The sequence below is a fragment of the Tenrec ecaudatus genome, chromosome 4, assembly GCF_050624435.1.
Source record: "Tenrec ecaudatus isolate mTenEca1 chromosome 4, mTenEca1.hap1, whole genome shotgun sequence".
NCBI classification, from domain to species: Eukaryota; Metazoa; Chordata; class Mammalia; order Afrosoricida; family Tenrecidae; genus Tenrec; species Tenrec ecaudatus.
This window is the reverse complement of record NC_134533.1, coordinates 104286262-104306090: the sequence shown is the minus strand read 5'-3', so window position 1 is coordinate 104306090 and position 19829 is coordinate 104286262. Positions and strand designations below refer to the sequence as shown.

At 40.7% G+C, this 19829-nt stretch overlaps 1 protein-coding gene across 1 annotated transcript in view; it reads left to right on the top strand.

Annotated features, from left to right (window-relative positions):
* The window catches only part of CWF19L2 (CWF19 like cell cycle control factor 2), a 92929-nt gene that overhangs the window by 64145 nt on the left and 8955 nt on the right, over window positions 1-19829 (top strand). Inside the window, exons 13-16 of the mRNA XM_075546544.1 lie at window positions 3909-4121; window positions 10539-10655; window positions 14198-14353; window positions 15241-15321. Coding sequence (XP_075402659.1) covers window positions 3909-4121; window positions 10539-10655; window positions 14198-14353; window positions 15241-15321 — 567 coding nt within the window. The remainder of the gene's footprint in view (window positions 1-3908; window positions 4122-10538; window positions 10656-14197; window positions 14354-15240; window positions 15322-19829) is intronic.

The window sequence follows — 19829 nt, the reverse complement described above, 5'->3', positions numbered from 1 at the left end:
GGACTATGTGATTCTGACATCAGTTGCAAGTCTTGGGCTCCCCAAAATCACCCTCAGATTTCATAGTGTACATAGTTTTCTCTCTCTTCTTTGTCTTTTGCCATTCCTCCTCCTCCTCTTGCTAATTTTCTTTAATTTGTCGCCTTTGCTTTAGTTTTGTTTGTTTTTTTTTAAGAAAATTGTGTATGTGAATTGGGTGGAGGCTTACCGACCAGATCATCAGTGTTACAATTCATACTCATTTTGTTTTATCTCATGGATTGCAATCTGCACAATGTAAAATCTCTCATCTCACTTCCTTCCTGCATTTCCTATTTCTATTCCTCTCCTTTCCTAACCCTTCCGAACTTTGTCCTTGGGGTAATGCTAACCTTTTGATCTCAGTTGGTGATTATTCTAAGATGTATGTACCTCACTAGTGTGATTGCCCCCCTTGTGGACCTGCCTGTTGTTTGACTGAAAATTGAGCCAGGTGCAGACCTAAAGGGTGACGAAGGGTCATAGTGTCAGGGTTACAGCAGTCTCTATCCTACAAAAAAGCTGGTCTTTTGTAACTTATTTGTGTTGTACATTTTTCTCCTACTTTAGCAAGGACCGTACAATGTGATTCGTTGAAAAGCAGTTGCTAGAGGTAGCCCATCACTAGCTCTTCTGGTCTCAGAGTTGTGAAGACGAGTGTTCACATGGTCAATGACATCTGCTTTGGTTTTCATAACTCTTCTCAGACAGTGGGATAATAATAGATGAACTTAGATGGCCACTCACAAACTTTTATGATCCCAGTCACTCCCCAAGTAGGATGTAGAACATTGTCTTCTTGGACTTTTGTTACATCAGTTTACTTTGGTGTTCCCCAAGACTCTAGTCCTGAGCCACCCAGGCCCAGGTGTTTTATCGTAACTACAGTTTTATAGCCACTTTACCACAGTCTTCAGATGTATGTGGAAAAGAGATTCCAAACTTAAGATGTATGATATACCCTCTTAGGTGTATACCAAATCATTAGCTTTCTTTAGGATGCTATTGAAATGAGTCTAGGTTTATTTTCATGCCCCTGTTCTCTTTCCTCACTTCTCATAGTTTTGTTCATGTTTCCCCTTTAATATGAGAATCTGCTGCTATCTATTAACAGTACAACCATCAAAAAATGTTGGTTGCTGTTTTCAATAGAGAAAGAGTTGGGCTAAAGGTCAGAAAAGAGGTAAATTAAACTATGTTTATTTTTGTTTATTCTGACATATACATAAACTGACAATGACCAAAATGGAATGACCCTCCCTCTAGATTTAAAACTGTAGATCAAACCTCAAAGAGAAGATATGGGGGAAATATGGATAATTAGAGGTTGTTAGAGGAGATCATGCATCTTTATTCTTGGGTATGTGAGGGTTCTATTTCCCTTGTATTGGATAATCATTCATGTCTACTGGCAGTACTGTCCACCATACGCAGTTCACACACTTCAAGTAAGTTAGAGATGTCTGCTAACATCCAGGGAACCTGAATTAGAGAATAGAAGGATTGTCACCATTATAGAATACTTAGTTTCAGTTAAATGCAATTCCTGATCATATATGAGCTGATATCATTAGCAATAGGCTATATATAGAAAGGCACATTAAAAAATATATATATACAAGTACATATTCTCTGGTTAATGTAGATAGTTCCAAACCTGTATTTCTGACCTGTGGTAAGTACTTTAACTTGTTTGGGTGTGTATATTCTAGATAAAGTTTACATTAAAAAAATCTCTTTTGTACTATGTGAGCTGTATTTAAACTACCCCTTGCCATCTTTTGAGGCTTTACTCTGTCCTGGGTACTTTTCTTTCTTTTATTTTTGTTAGACTAACCCGGCTGTGGTTCCCTTTTGCCTCTTTACAGCTGTGTCCTCTCTGAAGCTCAGGTGTGTTTTCTTTTTGATTTGTTTTCTTTTTAAATATGTTGAGTGAAAATAATTACTATCTTTTAGGGATATTTGGATTAAGGAGTACTTAAAATTTCTATTAATACTTTACACATGGTTGGTTGTGGCTATGAAAATGATGAGAGATTGGTTTTGAGTTTTCTATTTGTATATTCATTTTCTTTTTGTGATTTGGGCGTGTATTCATTTTCTCTCTACTACGACCAGATATTGAGAGCGTAGTGTTTAAATCTCTTGACTAAATTGTCAACTTGTCTGTTTCTTCTAGAAATTTCCCATATTTGTTTCATGTTAAAATAATTAGTTGTATAAACTTTTAAATAATTTTGACTTTTATTCCTCGTACTATTTCTTGCTTTGACATCTACTTTGTCCTTCATAGTGCCACTCAATCGTTCTTCAAATATCTATGTCTACTAGGATCCAAATATCTTACTATTGTTTTATATCTGACAATAAAAAATAGTTCTTGTTTTCTGAGGACTTAATCTAATAGAAGAAAAAGATAAGCTAATGATAGAGTGTGATCATCATGAGATTGACAGAAGTTCTAGGAGGTGACAACTTAATCTAGAGTTGAAAGTTGACTAGGTGTGAAAGGGCAAATGTGAGGACTGAATTGGGGCAGGGAGCACGTCATGCAAAGCAGGAAGGTACTGAAAATAGTTTGGTTGGAACACAGGGTACGTATAAGTGTGACAGGATATGTGCGGAGAGGTCATTAAAACCAGATCATGACGAGACGTGCAGTGACAATGGCAGCTCTCATTTCCTGAGCCAGGCATATGATGGCAGGATTAAATGATATAACCTATTAGGTAATGTTATGAACCAAAAACCAAACTCACTGCCATTGAGTTGATACCAAACCACAGCGACCCTGTAAGACAGGATAGAACTGTCCCTGTGAGTTTCCAAGACTCTGTGTCTTTGTTGTTTTTATTAAATCATTTTATTGGGGGCTCTTATACATCAGTTGTATCAAGCAAATTTTAAAATATATTGCCACCATCCTTTTCGGGAGTAGAAAGCCTCATCTTTCTTTGCAGAGCTGCTGGTGGTGCGAAACGGCTGACCTTGCAGTTAGCAGCTCCAGTGGGTAACCACTGCACCCCCAGGGCTCCTAGATAACGTGATCACCATTACACAATGGGGAGAGAGACACATGGAGTGCATGGAAATGAAAAAGCTTGCCCATAGGCAGTTGATGACACAGGACTCAACCTTGCTCATCCTGCTTGTAAAACTCAAGTATTTTACTTGAGTTCGAACTTGGTTCTATGGCAATATAAAGCTCTTTTATGATGTTAAACAGGGGCATAAATAAATAAAATAAGTAGATAAAATTTGTATTTTAAAAGCATCAGTCAGCCCATAATTTTTGTTGAGGTATGGAGAAGGATTCTGGAGGTATAATTGAAAAATTTAAGTGTTCCCTATATAGGGAGTATATTAATTTTCAAAGTGAAAATAGTTATTTAGCCACTCTGTGGTTAAGTTTCCTTGTCTACAAATTGGAAATGATAATGGTTGCTGTCTAATAGTGCAACAAATTAGCATAATTGCATATAGTCCCTGCTTCATAACGGTGAACTGTGATGATGGTAGAGGGGTCCTGGTGACAATGTGGTTACACATTGGGCTGCTGCTCCCCCCCTCCACCCCCCACAGTTACACTTTCCGAAACTCACAGGGGCACTTCTAGAGTCACGGGGAGTCAGAATGAACTCAGTGGCAGTGAGTCTGGAGATTTTTGTTATTGTTTTTAAGTTGTTTTTTCTAAAGTGATGATAATGATGGTGATTGTAATGATGGTGATGATGGATAGATTAATCTTAGAACCCAAAGCTAGAATTTTAATCCAGTTTTAATTGTCTTTCATTGTAGTGCTTCTCATAGGACTTAGAGATAGGACTTCAGCACACTATTAACATTTTAGCTCTGACCACGAGCAATTATTGTTGTTGTTTGCTGTGCAGTTCATGGGGAAAGCGGATGGAGACTACTACACTCTGGACGACATGTTTGTTTCTCAAGCTGCTGAGAGAGAACGTCTTGGTGCGGAGGAAGAGGGTCAGAGGAAAAGAGCTGTTGCTGAGCACCAGCGTCTCGCTGCCCAGATGGACAAGTGTCTGTATTGTTTTGACAGCTCTCAGTTTCCCAAGCACCTTATTGTGGCAATCGGTGTTAAGGTAAGAATCGAAACATATCTACCTAAGAGATTTTTTAAGTTATGTAGATTTGTCTTTTTCTTCATACCCTTCAGAAATTCCTATAGAATCTTTCTTCCTTTGCTCAAATCCAGGGGTCCTCAAACTTTTTAAACAGGAGGCCTGTCAGGGGAAGCCAGCCCCTAACACATCATTACGGGTCCGGTAGGCGCAATTGTACAGCAATAATAAGTAAAGATCATAGTAAAGTTATAGAGAGCATGAGAGATAGAAGTGAAGTATTGAAATCAATGGGAGTCAGGCACGATTCACGGTAGCATGCTCACCTTAGCCCCACTCGATGGTCCGCGTGGAGGGGAGAGAGTTTAATGGTAGCCCCAAATCCTTTTATATTCTCTGGGGACATGCAAGCCCCCTAATTACAGGTGAGGACATACGGCACTGGAAGGGGCTGTCCTATAGGTAATACAGTAATGAGAGGGGTGTGGCCTAGGGACATACACGCAATAGGAAGGGGAGGGATTGGGGTTACACATGTGACAAGATGGGCAGATCCTAGGTTCAGAATGGCGGCCTAACTTTGACCTATTACCTAGATCGCCATAGGAATCATTATCAGTAGGGTGTGAATGCTTGGTCTCAGCCCTCAAGGAGGAATAGTTTATTGTCCCCAGTAGCAGGGAGTGAGGCCTACCATATAGTCTGGTTGACTAACTGCCCTAGAGGCCTACCCTGTAGTTTGGTGACTTAACTACACTGGGGACGATGTCTGTAAGCGTTTGACCTCTCCTCACAGGGGCCAGTTCACTGTCCCTCAGACCATTGGAAGGCCAGACTATAATTAAAAAAAAAAAACTCTGAACAAATTCCTATGCACACTGGACGAGTCAGCTGCTAAGCAGGACAGGCACCTGTGGCAGGCTGGATAAAAGTCCTCCGTGGGCCGCATGTGGCCCGTGGGCGGTAGCTTGAGGACCAATGCTCCAATCTCTAGTATTTTTGTTTTTCAAATTTCCTTGATTTTTAGACTCTTTAAAGGGACACGATACTTTATTTAAACGCCATCAAGCTCACACCTTGTGTGATTCTATAGAAAGACAGCCCTTGGATAAGTGGTGGCTAAGCCCATGGATTCAAATTCTGGCTCTGTCATTTGCCAGCTTATGCTCATGATTACCATATACTCTTATTTTCCTGATTAGCACTTTAAAAATCATTTTATTGGGGGCGCATACAATTCTTATCACAATCCCGACATATGTCCATTGTGTCAAGCACATGTGTACATTTGTTGCCATCATCATTCTCAAAACATTTGCCTTCTACTTGAGCTCCTAATATCAGCTGTTCATTTTTCCCCTCCAAATCCCCCTCCCCCTCCCTCATGAACCTGTCATAATTTATTATTATTTTGTCATATGTTACACTGTCTGACGTCTCTCCCCACTCTCTTCTCTGCTGTCCATCCCCCAGGGAGGAGGCTATACATAGATTCTTGTAGTTGGTTCCTCCTTTCTACCCTGCATTCCTTCTGCCCTCCAGGCATCGCCACTCTTACCACTGGCCCCGAAAAGGTCATCTGTCCTGGATTCCCTGTGTTTCGTGCTGCTCTCTGTACCAATGTACATCCTCTGGTCTAGCCAGATTTGAAAGGTAGAATTGGGACCATGAAAGTGGGGGGGAAGAAGCATTTAAGAACTAGAGGAAAGTTATATGTTTCATCATTGCAACCTGCACCCCAACTGTGTCATCTCCTCCCCACAGCCCTTCAGAAAGGGGTTGTCCAGTTGTCTACCAATGGGCTTTGAGTCTCTACTCTGCACTCACCCACATTTACAATGATACGATTTCTTTTTGTTCTTTGATACTTGATACCTGATCCCTTTGACAGCTCGTGGTCACTCAGGGTGGTGTGCTTCTTCCATGTGGGCTTTGTTGCTGCTGAGCTAGATGGCTGCTTGTTTATCTTCAGATCTTTAAGACCCCAGAGACTATATCTTTTGCTAGCTGGGCACCATCAGCTTTCTTCGCCACATTTGTTTATGCACACATTTTCCTTCAGCAATTGTGTTGGGAAGGTGTGCATCCTGGAATGCCAATTTAATAGAACAACGTGTTCTTGCATTGCGTAAGTGCTTGAGTGGAGACCCAATGTCCGTCTGCTCCCTTAATACTAAACCAATAAATATAAGCACGTAGATCTTTTTCCCCACCCTCTTAATAAATATATTTACATATGTACATTCCAGTCTTCAGACCTCTATAAATACCCTTTGTTGCCTAGTTCTTTCCTCTATTTCCTTTTACTTTCCTCTTGTCCCACTATCATGCTCAGCTTCATTTGGGTTTCAGTAATTTGTCTTTGGTTATCATGCCCTTGCTGAATCCCTACCAGGCCTCTCACGCCCTCCTTGCCACTGATTTTAGGTCACTTGTTGCTCCCCTGTCCCTGCGTTGGTCCGCACCATCTCCTTACCCCCACCTCCCCTTCTCCCGTGTTCCCCCGGAACCATTGGTCCTGTTGTTTTCTCCTCTGGACTATTCATCCAGTCTATCTTATCTAGCTAGATCTGTAGAGATAATAATATGCACCAAAAATCAAGCCATAGCAAGATAGGCGATGAGTGAGAACACAGCGATGTCAACAAAATAGAAAACCAATTACCCGTAGAAGAATAAATTAATTAAAAGAAAAAATATTTAAAAGAAAGAATAACCTGTAAATAGATCAAGGTCTGATTTTTGATCTCTAGGCGTGTCCTTCAGTCAGGTCCCATGGGGTACCATGCTCTGGCCCCAGAGTCTGTCCTTTGTATTCCCTCAGGGGCTGCCTGCTCTGCTCCTACGGTTGCTCTGCCACACGCTTTTAGTGGTTAGCTTCGGTGTCACAGGGTCAGTCTGGACCAGTCCTGACACTGAGTCTCCAGTGTCGTCCCCCTTAGGGCCCTGGGCCATCAAGGGACAGCATGTCTCGTAGTGGGATCAGCCATATGGTCTACTCTGTGCATTGGCTGTTCAGAGCGGGGATTTCGTCCTCCAGGTCTGGTGGGCCAGGATGTGCTCCACTCTCTCTTCCTCCCCCTTCATTTGCTCCCATTTGCTCTGACTGATTAGCACTTTCTTAGCATTAAAATCACCTCAGAGAATTCAAACCAAAGTAACTTCTGCTTCTTCCCCTACTTTCACTTAAAGTTCTATTTGTTACTTCATGGAACATCTCACAACTCAAAGAAGTGTATGATATTTGTTTGTTTGCTAGGTATCTCTCCTGTATCATTATTTTAATCCCTAACTTCTCCATGAACACTATCTAGACTTTTTCTGCTTCATTATTTTGATGCTTTATATCAGTGGTTCTCAACCTTCCTAATGCTGTAACCCTTTAATATAGTTCCTCATGTTACGGTCACCCCCCCCCAACCATAAAATTATTTTCATTGCTATATCATAACTGTAATTTTGATACTGTTAAGAATCATCATGTAAATATCTGATATGCAGGATATATTTTCATTGTTACAAATTGAACATAAAGCATAGTGATTAATCACAAAACAATATGTAATTATATATTGTGAAATATTTATTTCTATTTACAAATAAATGAAATTTTGTCATGAGGCTTGCAGTAACATGGGTAAAAGTCTTAATATAACAACAGTAAACTACATTGCTACATTTTGGGACAGTATGCGTAAAAAGCCAATGTCAGTGCAAAGGTTGAGATAGCTTCTTTCTCACCAGATCAGCATGTCATCTGCACGTGGATGGACCCACCTGGAGATGGATAGAGGAGCGGGGTCTTGATTCCTAAGACCATGGGAAATATGTGTTTTCCGATGGTCTTAGGCAAACCCTGTGAAAGGGTTGTTTGACCCTCCCCCCACAGAAGTCGCGACCCACAGGTTGAGAACCGCTGCTCTATAACAAACTATATACTGTATCCTATACTATATTTATGACAAGCTATACTTGAGGAAACTTCAAAAATTCATGGAAAATGAAGCTGGAAGATAAAATTATATAAATTTTATTTTTCAACATTAGTGTCCTCAAAGTCAAGACACTTTTATAAATGATGATACCAGCTCCATAGCCTATCCCTAAAGAACTGATGGTCCTGAGAACTGAACCACATTGATGCCATCTTGTTTACATTATTAACCAAAGAAAAGTGGGTTTACTTTCTTGTTTTTTAAAAATTAGTCTGAAAAGAAAAAGATTAATCTTAAAACAAAAAAGTCAGAAAGGCATCAAAATACTACAGTGGATGCATCATGATTCCCCAGGGAAATTTGCAGGTGGCCCTGGTTTGATGCCAGGCATGAGCAGGAGCATGGCTGTGGTACAGAAGACTTTGGTGAAACTTTCCAAGGCAATGTTATATAAAGGTTTGGCTAACTTTCTCAGAAGACTTTCAGAATAATCAGAGCATCCCCCAAAACTTTGCTCTTGGCCCAGGCCAGTTTTACTCTGGTGAACCACTTCCACTACTTGGCAGCAAATCTCTTGATCTTGCATTGTTTTCAGGAGCGTGTGTTAGTCTGGGTACTTTACAGAATCAAATCCACAGAAACTCATATGTATAAGAAAGAGTTTTATATAAAGGGTAAGTGCACATCAAGAAAACATCCCAACCCAGTGCTTCCCAAGCCCACAAGTCCCAACATTAATCCATATGTCCAACGGCAATCCACAAAGTCCTTCTCCATCTCACAAAACACAGGCAATGACACCGACTGCAGGAGGAAAGCCGAGTCAGTGAATGTGTAAGCATCTCAGCACTGGCAGGGGTCTTCACGTGGCTGCTCCAGCACCCAGGGTTGCATTGGGGTAGGTCCATACTGCTTCTCCTCAGAGATGTCTTACAGGAAGTGAGCATTGCCAGCTGAAGCAGGGAACTGGCTAAGGCAGCTGCACCCTGGTTTGACCATCAGAAAGCAAGAGTCCCCGAGAACTAGAAAGGCGAGGCTCATGGAGGCATTTATCCCTCTGCCCTTCAATTAACCCCACATGTGTTTATTGGCCAAGTGGGCACAATATACTTTAACTACATAAGCGTGTAATAGTAATGACGTATTTCATCTCCTCTTTCATTCTTCAAAGAAATGCTACAGAATCTTGATTCCACTTGCTTCAGTTTCCATGGAAGACTCTGGTCTTGTCTGCAGCCAATCTGGATGCTGCAGTTTTGTCCCTCATCGATTGGAAAGCTTGCTCACCACTAGCTTTTCTGTCAGAATTATAAATGGAATCCTTTGAGATGTCTCTTATTGACTATGCTCTACTGTTAATAGGCAATCCTTTTCCATTCATAAACCTCTCCAAATCAAGCCCATTGCCCCTGAGGTGACTTCAGCTCACAGCCACCCTATAGGATGGAAACCCTTTTGCATTTCTGAGACTTTGAATCTTTGCAGGACCTGGTAGTCTTGTCTGTTTTCTTGAGAGCAACTGGTGGATTTGGACCCTGGAAGAAGTTTGACTCTGCTACTGAGGGATTCTTCAACACCATCTTGCCCCTTCTTTAAGCAAATTATCCATTTGTAAACTGCTGATGTCTGTGGGGATCTTGTTCCCATGAACCATTCCTAAGGCATTACTATAAATTTGATACATATTTTTGTTACACGTTAAATAGAATTCATATTTCTCTGATGCCCTATCCTTTTCAAACTGCTGTCTTAGCCTTCTTAGTGCCTCAAAATAGATTTTTGTCCAGACATGCTATAACAAGTTAGTATGAGTTTATTTTGGTATAAGAAAAATTGGATCCTGTACAGTGTTTTCGTAATACACATTTTCCATTAACATTTTGAAGCCCCCTCATATTTTGTTTTTCTTGCCTCTTTTTGGCAGGGATTTTTATCTCTGTGTTCATTAGTGACTCCCTGGCACCACTGTTAACTCACAGTGATCCTGTAGCACAGAGTAGAGCTGCTCTGTAAGTCTCAGCCAGCGGCCAGCCTCTCAGTCAGAGGCCCATGCGTAACCCAATGCATCATCAGTGCGCCTCATAACATACCCCAAACCCACTGCCGGTAAGTGGGTTCCAATACAGGGGGGCCATGGATAGGGGTTCTGAGGAGGCTGAGTCTTCTTCGAGCAGTTATAATTACAGAATCATTGTCAGCCCACGTACCCTTTACTCTTGAGAGAACGGATACTGCAGGCCTTTTACCATCCCTAGCTCCCTGGAGAGAGGATAAAATATCATTCCGCCTGCGCTGGGCTAAGTCCAACCTGTGTATGATGTATAACCATGAAAATTGAGACGTGGGTTCTGAATTTCTAAGTTGCTGATAATAGCTTTAAAATATTATTTATAGGCACATATACTTTATTAAATATTGGGCACTTTTCTCTACTAGGAGCTTGTTTGTTACAGATGTAAAAAGTAGCCATTACATTTCACTTTTGGAATTGTTGTTTCTCTAGGTTTATTTGTGTTTACCCAACTTCCGGTCCCTCACGGAGGGCCACTGCCTGATAGTGCCGTTGCACCACCACCGAGCAGCCACCTTACTGGATGAGGACATCTGGGAGGAAGTACAGGTCAGCATGAAAATGCTGATGACTGCAACTTGCAAGCCCTCAGCATTTGTTTCAAACTGTTGTGACACGTTTCCACGGGTTTTATTTTCATCCAGTGATTTTACTCTCTGAACTTTCGCATGTGCATGCCTTTCCATAGTTGTGTATGTCTGTGGATGCCAGTGTTTTCACCACTCGGTATTTCTCTGTTTTCTTTTGTTTAAGTATTCCATATTTTGAAAACTTTTGTATGAAACTGCTGTTACTTGAAAGCAGGTATATGCGGCTGCAGTCCTTACCAATTAGTGACCCCCCCCACCTCTGGCCTTCCTTGTTTACTCCCCAAATCCCTTCACCCTCCCCATCTCCCCACAACCCATCTCTCTACCCCCTACAAATCCTTGGATCAGTTATTATCTCTATGCATCTACTCCTTCTGTGCCTCAAAAACTGGTCAGTCCAACAGATACAATGAACAAAAACGAAATGAGGTGGTAAGGATAAAACAATAAACAATTTAAAAAATGGAGACCAATAGGAAGTAACACAACATTTTTCAAGTGCTGAGTGAATGTCAACCCAGAATTCTATATTTAATGAAACTGTCCTTCAGAAATTAAGGGGAAATAAGTGTTTCGGATGATGAAAGGCTATGAGGATTTGTTGGCAGCATGTCAACCAGCGGTTCTCAGCCTGTGGGTCGCGACCCCTTGGGGGGGTCAAACGACCCTTTCACAGGGGCTGCCTGATTCGTAACAGTAGCACAATTGCAGTGATATAGTAGTAACGAAAATAATTTTATGGTTCAGGGGTCACCATAACATGAGAAACTGTATGAAAGGGTCGCGGCATTAGGAAGGTGGAGAACCACTGATCAACTCTCACTGCCATCCAGTCAGTGCTTACTCATAGTGAGCCCCTGTGAGTTTCTGAGGTTGCAACTGTTTATGGGAGTGGAAAGCCTAGTGTTTCTTCTTTGGAGCTGCTGGTGGTTTTGAACTGTCACCATGCAGATTGTAGCCCAATGTGTAACCTACACCAGCTGGGCTCTGGGAAATAGAAAGCCTTCTCGTTGTTCCATGGAGCAGCCGGGCTGGGAGCTGGGTGGGGGGAGTTGTCAGACTGCTGACCTTGCAGTTAGCAACCCAAGGTGTAATGCGCTGTGCCACCAGGGCTCCGTATGACTTGATTACATGCCACATGCCTAATTACAAAGATGTTCGTCTCCACAAGGCAAGGATATCTGCTCTTGCGACTTTATAAAACTTTAGTGCTTGAAATTCTAGCTAGTATAGTGAGGCAAGAAGAAAATTGGAAAGGGAGAACTAAATATTTGAAGATGATATGATTATGTATGCTTAAAACTCCCCAGGAACCCCAAATAAAAATCATTGGAATTAACAAGCACGTTAGCAAGGTCACAGAATACAGGAACCAAACCAAACTCACTGCCATCGAATGGATTGCTGCTCGTAGCAGGTGACCGTACAGGACAGGGTAGACCTGGCCCTTGCTTTTCTAAGACTGCAGCTCTTCACGGAGTGGACAGCCCTGTCTTTCTTTCGCGGAGCAGCTGGTGGGTTCAACTTGCTCGCCTTGAGGTTGGCACCCTAAAGCATAACCACAATGCCACTGGGGCTCCTCGCAGTACAGGATCGGCATTAAAAATTCAAGTGTACTTCTATATACACTTGAGTATAAGCCGACCCAAATATCAGCCCATGCACCTTATTTTACCACAAAAACGGCATGAAAAACCTACTGAAACACTCGGCTTATACTCAAGTATGTATGGTACTTGCAATCAGCACAAAGAGATAAAAAATATAGCGCCCTTTATAATCACACAAAAATCAAACAAATATGACCAATTACTATGCAGACTTTGTATGGTAAAAGCTATAAAATACTGATGAAAGTGTTTTGTAATTAGTCAATATTTGTTTATAAGACTTAATATATAGCTACAGTGATCAAGACTGTAGTGTTTATAGAGAGAAAATCAGAGCATTGTAACAGAATAGAGAAACCAGGATTAGACTTACACAAACACATTCAGCCAAGTGTGGCAAACGATACGAAAGCAGTGCAGTAGAGAAAGGATAACTATCACATATGCGAAAATGGAAACTTAGTCGAAACCTGGGGTCCTCAAACTTTTTAAGCGGGAGCCAGTTCACTGTCCCTCAGACCCGTTGGAGGGCCAGAATACAGTTTTTAAAAAAAACTATGAACAAATTCTTATACACACTGCACGTTTCTTATTTTGAAGTAAAAAACAAACGGGGCAAAAACACCCTGCGGGCTGGATAAACGTCCTCGGCGGGCCGCATGTGGCCCGTGGGCTGTAGTATTAGGACGCCTGATCTAAACACTTATATCGTGTACAGAAATTAACTCGAAGTAGGTTATAAAGCTATAAAATTGAAAAGTAAATTGTTGAGACTTACAGCTATGAGAATAATTTCTGCACTTGACACAAAAAGCATAATCCATAAAAGGGGCATTTGATAAATTGATCCTCAAAGAAGCACAAAGCTTGTTTGTTGCAGAATGTAGTAATAGACTGTAAAGGAAAATTATAGACTAGGAGAAAATATTTTCAAACCATATATCTGGCAAGAGATTTATATCTAGAATCAATAAAGAACTCTCAAAACTTAATAATAATTTAAAAATCCAGGCAGAAAAAAGTGGAGACCCTTCACTAAAAGGGATGCATAGTTGGCAGATAGCACATGAAAAAAAAAATCAACATTATTAGCTCCATCCAGCACTATAAGTGATGTCCTGTGACTATCCTGGACTGTATGCCCAGCCATCCAGAAAACTAATTCAATAAACTTTTTAAATGAGAATTTTTTAAATAATGCTGAGCCCTTTGGGAAAAATAAGCCCATTTACTTTTTTACTGTAGTATAGCTAACTTTCTGTACTTGGCCCCCCCCCAAACCTAGCCCATTGCCATCTAGTGGATTTCAGCAAAGAGCAACCGATATAGTGTCTCTGAGGCTGTAAGTCTTGACAAGAACAGGCAACCTCATCTTTCTCCTATGGAGCTGGTGGGCTTGAACCCCCAACCTTGTGTTAGTAGCAACGCCACCAATGGTGCCTTTCAGTACGTGGTAACTGTATTGTATGTGAAAATAAAATACTGCAGAAATAACTGCCTAAATATACATGTGTGATGGGGTAGAAAGGGGCAACCGATTACAAGGATCTACATATAATCTCCTCCCTGGGGGACGGAAAATAGAAAAGTGGGTGAAGGACTTTACTGCCTAAATTTTGTTTTACTTTTTCTCATTTTTGTTTACTGATCTTCTTTCCTATAGATACATAAAACTATGTCAAGTGAGCTTTAGTTTGAAAAAAAAAAGTTGCTTAAATAGGAAAAATTATATAGTGGATTTGGACAGTAAACTATAAAGTAACGTTATAGGATTCAGGCATTTGTTTCCTTATAAATTTTATTTTGAAGGGCTTTGTTATATTTTTTATTATTTGAATCTTGTGGATCTCTTTCAAGTGCTTTATTTACCCAGTTATTGCTGTTTCTGCAGGTGTTCAGAAAATCGTTGGTGAAAATGTTTGAAGATAAAGGGTTGGACTGTGTGTTTTTAGAAACAAATATGAGCATGAAGAAACAGTATCACATGGTTTATGAGTGCATCCCTCTCCCAAAGGAAGTGGGTGAGATGGCTCCCATCTATTTTAAGGTATTTGAATATGGACTTCATGTGTATACTTACTTTTTATTGTAGTTCTATGAATACAATCATCTTGAATCACTCTTCTTTTCTACCACATATTTGTATCAAAGTTTATATTATGTAAAGAAATGAAAGCACACAATTTTTTTATGTATAAATTTCTATAGAAAGAAATCTCAGAATTTGACCTTATAAGTATGAATATGCTGTCAAATAGTAAATGATAATTTCCATTTTACATTCTCACAACAAATCAGGATATTGCAGGTTGTTTGAATTTTATAAATAGTATCATGAGGTATTAAATACTAAAAATATATCAAATTAGTTGTCTCAGCAATTGTCAATTGTACTATCTTTGGTTCCAGTGTATTTTAGTAATCAGTGCTCTATTATGACTATAATTTTGACTTCAAAATATGTAATATTTCTAGCCTTTCTAACTTTGGCTTACATTTTTAGACATGTAATAAATGACTAGTATCCTTACCCAATAAATTATGATAATCTTTTAATAGCTTTTTAAAAATATGTGTTGCTGACCTGAATATACTCTAAGGGAATTTATAGACTAATAGGTATGCCTAAAATGGATTTCAGTAGGTAGTTAAGAATGCATTCGTGAATTTTATGTTTACAATTTATGTTCAGCATTCAACTGATAGTTCTCACTAAGATTATTTTGTCATGTAATGCTCAACTGATGTTAGCACAAATTAAGAATGAGTAAAATTATATTTTCTGTACTAAAGTTAGGATTCTGAAAAATGAAGAAGTTCCATTTTCAAATAATGACATACCATGTGTAATAAACTCTTAATTATGTGACTATTTAAAGAATCTCTTTGTACTTGTTGACGTGTATATTTTCATTGAACAAATGACCTTCTTAGAAAGCCATAATGGAGTCTGATGAAGAGTGGTCCATGAACAAGAAGTTGATTGATCTCTCTTCAAAAGATGTCAGAAAGTCGGTAAGTATCATTTCCCTTCTGATATAAGAAAATACCCTAGTATTCTCCATTAGTTTTCACATCCTACTTACGAAAGAGATCATTTGAATAAATTACCAAAGGCAAAATAACTTTACACAAATAAATGACCTCATCCTTGTTGGTCTAGAAAATGCTTGTTTGTTTGTAGAGACTTTTTCTTTCCCCAGGGGCATATTTCCTCCCGACTTTCCAGCATTCTGCCATGTATGAGGGAACTTCAAAACGTTTGTGGAAAAATGGAATTAAAAAGAGGATTTCTCCATGAACTTTTTGACTTCCTCTCCTGTTCCTGACTATGATAACCCTTAGAATCTGCCATGAAAATCCCTCTCCTGGTTTCTCAGGCTATTTGGGAAAAGGCATGAGCGCCGCCTGCCTGAGACTGGGGTAATGAGGAAAGGAAACTTCCCCTTCAGGCTTCACTTGGAATTTTTTTTCTTTTCCCTATACTACATTTCTCTGTCAGGTTCCTATAAAACAGTAGTTGAGTTAGATTTAGGGTTCATAATTCTTCCGGAGACATGTACCATGTTTTATAGCTTAATTTTAATTTACTATTTAGCTAACTTAGTAAGTTAGACTCATGTAATGACTCCTTCTTAGAGATTTGAATTAAATGGGATCGAGATTCACTCGATGTTTGAAATCTCATTTTTCCTATTCCATAATGAATTCTATAACTATACGTTCATAGTCTGCTCCATGACAGGCACTGTCTTGGGTGTTTTTATAGTAAACAAAATAGAAGGTCCCTGCCTTTGTGGAGTTTGTATTCTGGACCAGGGGGTGGCAAATCCAGCCTATAAACCAAGTGCATCTGCGGCCTGCTTGGGAAAACACAGTTCTATTGGAACACAGCCTTGCCCATTCGTTCATATTGCTGTATTGTCTATGGATGCTCTCACGATTCCAGGGCAGAAATGAGTGGGTGTTGCTGAGACAGTCTCAGTCCTGAGATTAGCAAAGCTTAAGACAGAGCTTTGTTCCTCTACTAAAACGTTTGCCTGTCCCGGTTCTAGCAGAGGAGCCTGGTGGTTCAGTGATTAGATGCTTCAGCTGAAGTTCCAAAATAAGTCGGTGGTTCAAACCCACCAGCCACTCTGAGGGAGAAAGATGTGGCAGTCTGCTGCCATAAAGATTACAGCCTTGAAATCCGCTAGAGGCACTTCTATCTAGAGCAATGGCTCTCAGCCTTCCTAATGCTGCGCCCTTTCATACAGTTCCTCATGTTGTGGTGATCCCATCTGTGGGCATATCTGCATATCTCCGGACCCGCCAGGAGATGGATAGGGGAGCGGTGTCTCAGTTCCTAAGACCATTGGAAATAGGTCTTAGGCAAACCCTGTGATAGTGTCATTAGACCCCCAAAGGGTGGCGACCCACAGGTTGAGAACCGCTGATCTAGAGGGTCGCTGTGAATCACCATGTCCTTGACCGCAGCAGTTCCTTTTGCAGTTTGTTCTAGTAGATGTCACTAAAATATTCCTCCCCTATTTGTTCCATTGTAAAGCTAGTCTCCTGATACATGAGACGGACAGGATTTCTTAGTAAGCTAACTATATCCTCCTCAGCATGTTAGTATTTCATTGCATTGCTGAAGAGAACATAGCTTTAATTCAGAGGTAAAATATGGTCTACAGTGCTTTTTCTGTGTCTGTGGTAGTGAATTGGGCCAGACAGTACATTAAAACACAAAACAACCCCCTTACATGCGCTGTGTGCTTTTCTCCCTTTTATGGACCTGTAGATTGTGCAATCACTTAATATGTATGCATTTTTAATTTTTATTTTAAGAACTCATTTTATTGGGGGCTCTTACAGCTCTTATAACAATCCATACATCAATTGTATCAAGCACATTTGTGCATATGTTGCCATTATCATTTCCAAAATGTTTTCTTTCTACTTGAGCCTTTAGTATCAGCTCCTCTTTTTCCCCTGCCTCCCCCCAAAATTTATAAATTATTTTTATTTTCATATTTTACACTGTCTGTTGTCTCCCTTCACCCATGTTTCTGTTGTTCATCCCCTGGGGCACTGGGGGGGGGGAGTATATGTTGATCATTGTGATTGGTTCCCCATTTCTCCCCCTTCCCCCCACCTTTCCCTTTACCCTTATGGTATCGCTGCTCCTATTGGTCCTGAGGGGTTTATCTGTCCTGGGTTCTGTGTTGAGAGCTCTTATCTGCACCAGGGTACATGCTCTGGTGTAGCCAGATATGTAAGGTAGAACTGGGGTCATGATAGTGGAGGGGAAGGAAGCATTAAAGAACTAGAGGAAAGTTGTGTGTTTCACCATGGCTGGCTGTAGTTCACCATGGCTGGCTTGTCCTTTCTTTGTAATCCTTCTGTGAGAAGATGTTCATTTGTCTACAGATGGGCGTTGGGGCTCCACTTTGATCCATCTCATTTGCATCAAAATAGTTGTTTGTTTTGGGTCTTCTAATGCCTGATACCTGATCTTGTTGATACCTCAGGATCACACAAGGTTGATGTACTTCTTCCATGTAGGCTTTGTAGCTTCCTTGCTAGATGGCCACTTGTTTAACTTCAAGCCTTCAAGACCCCAGATGCTATATCTTATAATAGTCGGGCACCATCAGCTTTGTTCACCACATTAGCTTATGCATTCCTTTATATGTATGCATTCTTTTTAAAATATGTATGCATTTTTTGTGTCTGAGTTTTTTACCTTTCATATAATAACTTACCTTGTCATTACTAAATGGTCTCTCAAAACATGATTTTAGTGGCAGTTAATATTTCCTTATAAAAATCTGTAAAGAAATATTATTACTGTAAGGTAGTTGAGAGGCGCCAGAGACCAAATCAGTTGAATTAGAGCAAGCAGGCTTTATTGGGGAGAAAAATCCAGCCTAGGTGAAGTCCCATGGTCCACAGTGTCCTGGCCAAGGGAGTCGCGCCCCAAGCTACAGGGGTGGTGCTTATATGGCCAGGGAACAGGTGACTGGGCTGTGTTGAGTCCATATAAGGTAAAGTAGTCAGGGATTGGGAGATACAGATATGTCCGGGTTTCTGGAATGTAAGGTGTCTTCTTGGTTCTGGGTGTATTCGTGCCAGGGTCAGAGTGGCAGGCTGAGAACAAAGCGGGCACTAAGCCAAATGGGCCATGCTGGGTGCAGGCACTGAGCCAAACGGGCCGTGCCGGTTGCAGAGCGGCAGGTCGAGAATAAAGCAGGCCATTAGCCAGCTCTGGTCAGCACACCGCAGGTGTGTGTGTGAGATTCAAGGTCACTTGCTAGTTGTTTCAGCTAGTTCTGGTCAGCACCGCAGGTATGTGTGGGAGATTCAAGGTCACTCGCTGCTAGTTGTTTCAGCTAGCTCTGGTCAGCACCGCAGGGGTGTGTGTGGGAGATTCAAGGTCACTTGCTGTTAATTGTTTCAGCTAGTTGTGGTCAGCACCGCAGGTGTGTGTGGGAGATTTAAGGTCACTTGCTGCTAGTTGTTTCAGCTAGCTCTGGTCAGCTCCACACGGGTGGGGGAGATTCAAGGTCGCTTGCTGCTAGAAGCCGGTCTGGTTTGATCTGGCCATACAATTACCATATGTTGTGATATATATGTATTATTAACAGTGAACCATGTCGTACCCTTTTATTCTTCTTACAATTCTACATAAATACCCGAGTTGTATAGCCAGGTTTTAATAATATTACAAATTAGCCAATATGGAAAAATAAGAAACATGCTGATTTCTCAACTGTGGTCGAGTTGATGCTGACTCATAGTGACCATCGTGAGTTTCCAAGACTGTATCTCTTTACAGGAGTAGAAAATCTCATCTGTCTGCTGCAGATTGGGTGTTGGTTTCGAACTGCTGACCTTGCAGGTAGCAACCCAATACATAACCACATTGCCACCAGGGCTTCTTATAAGCATGGTGATTGTATATTCAATTTTAAAGTCTTCTAACAATAGTCTTTACGAAGTCTTGTATCTGAGCCCATTTGAGAGTTGCAGGAGATAGAGAGTGAGCCAGATGGAATTTTGAGGTCCCCTTTAGCTGTAAAATTCTATAATTATGTGAATTGAATTGTGAAGATATTTGAGAATCAGAAGAATTCCAAAATAGGCCACTATTTTAGATAAACAAGCTTTGTAGTGTCTTCTTTAAATTATAAAAGTGTTTCAAGGTTAGAAATGAAATGCTCTTGAGAGTTTTCAAATTTTTTGCCTTGTTTTCATGTCTGAAAGAATCTCATTAAACTTTTTGTAAAAAGCCACCTGTTTTTGCTAGTTTCATCAGGGTGGCATAACTTTCCTCCGTCTGAGTAAGTTCTTTGCTGACGATGCTGTTGCTGAGGGGTGCTGGGGAAGTCGGTTCTGCTCAGAGTCACCCACAGCAGCCAGAGACTGTGGGCCCAGCCTGTCAAGGCTCGTCCCGTTTCCTCCGCCCTGTGCTGATCATAGAGGCTCATGTGTTTGCAGTGCATTCCTTCGCAGTGTTTGTATTTGTTTTTGCTGTGTGA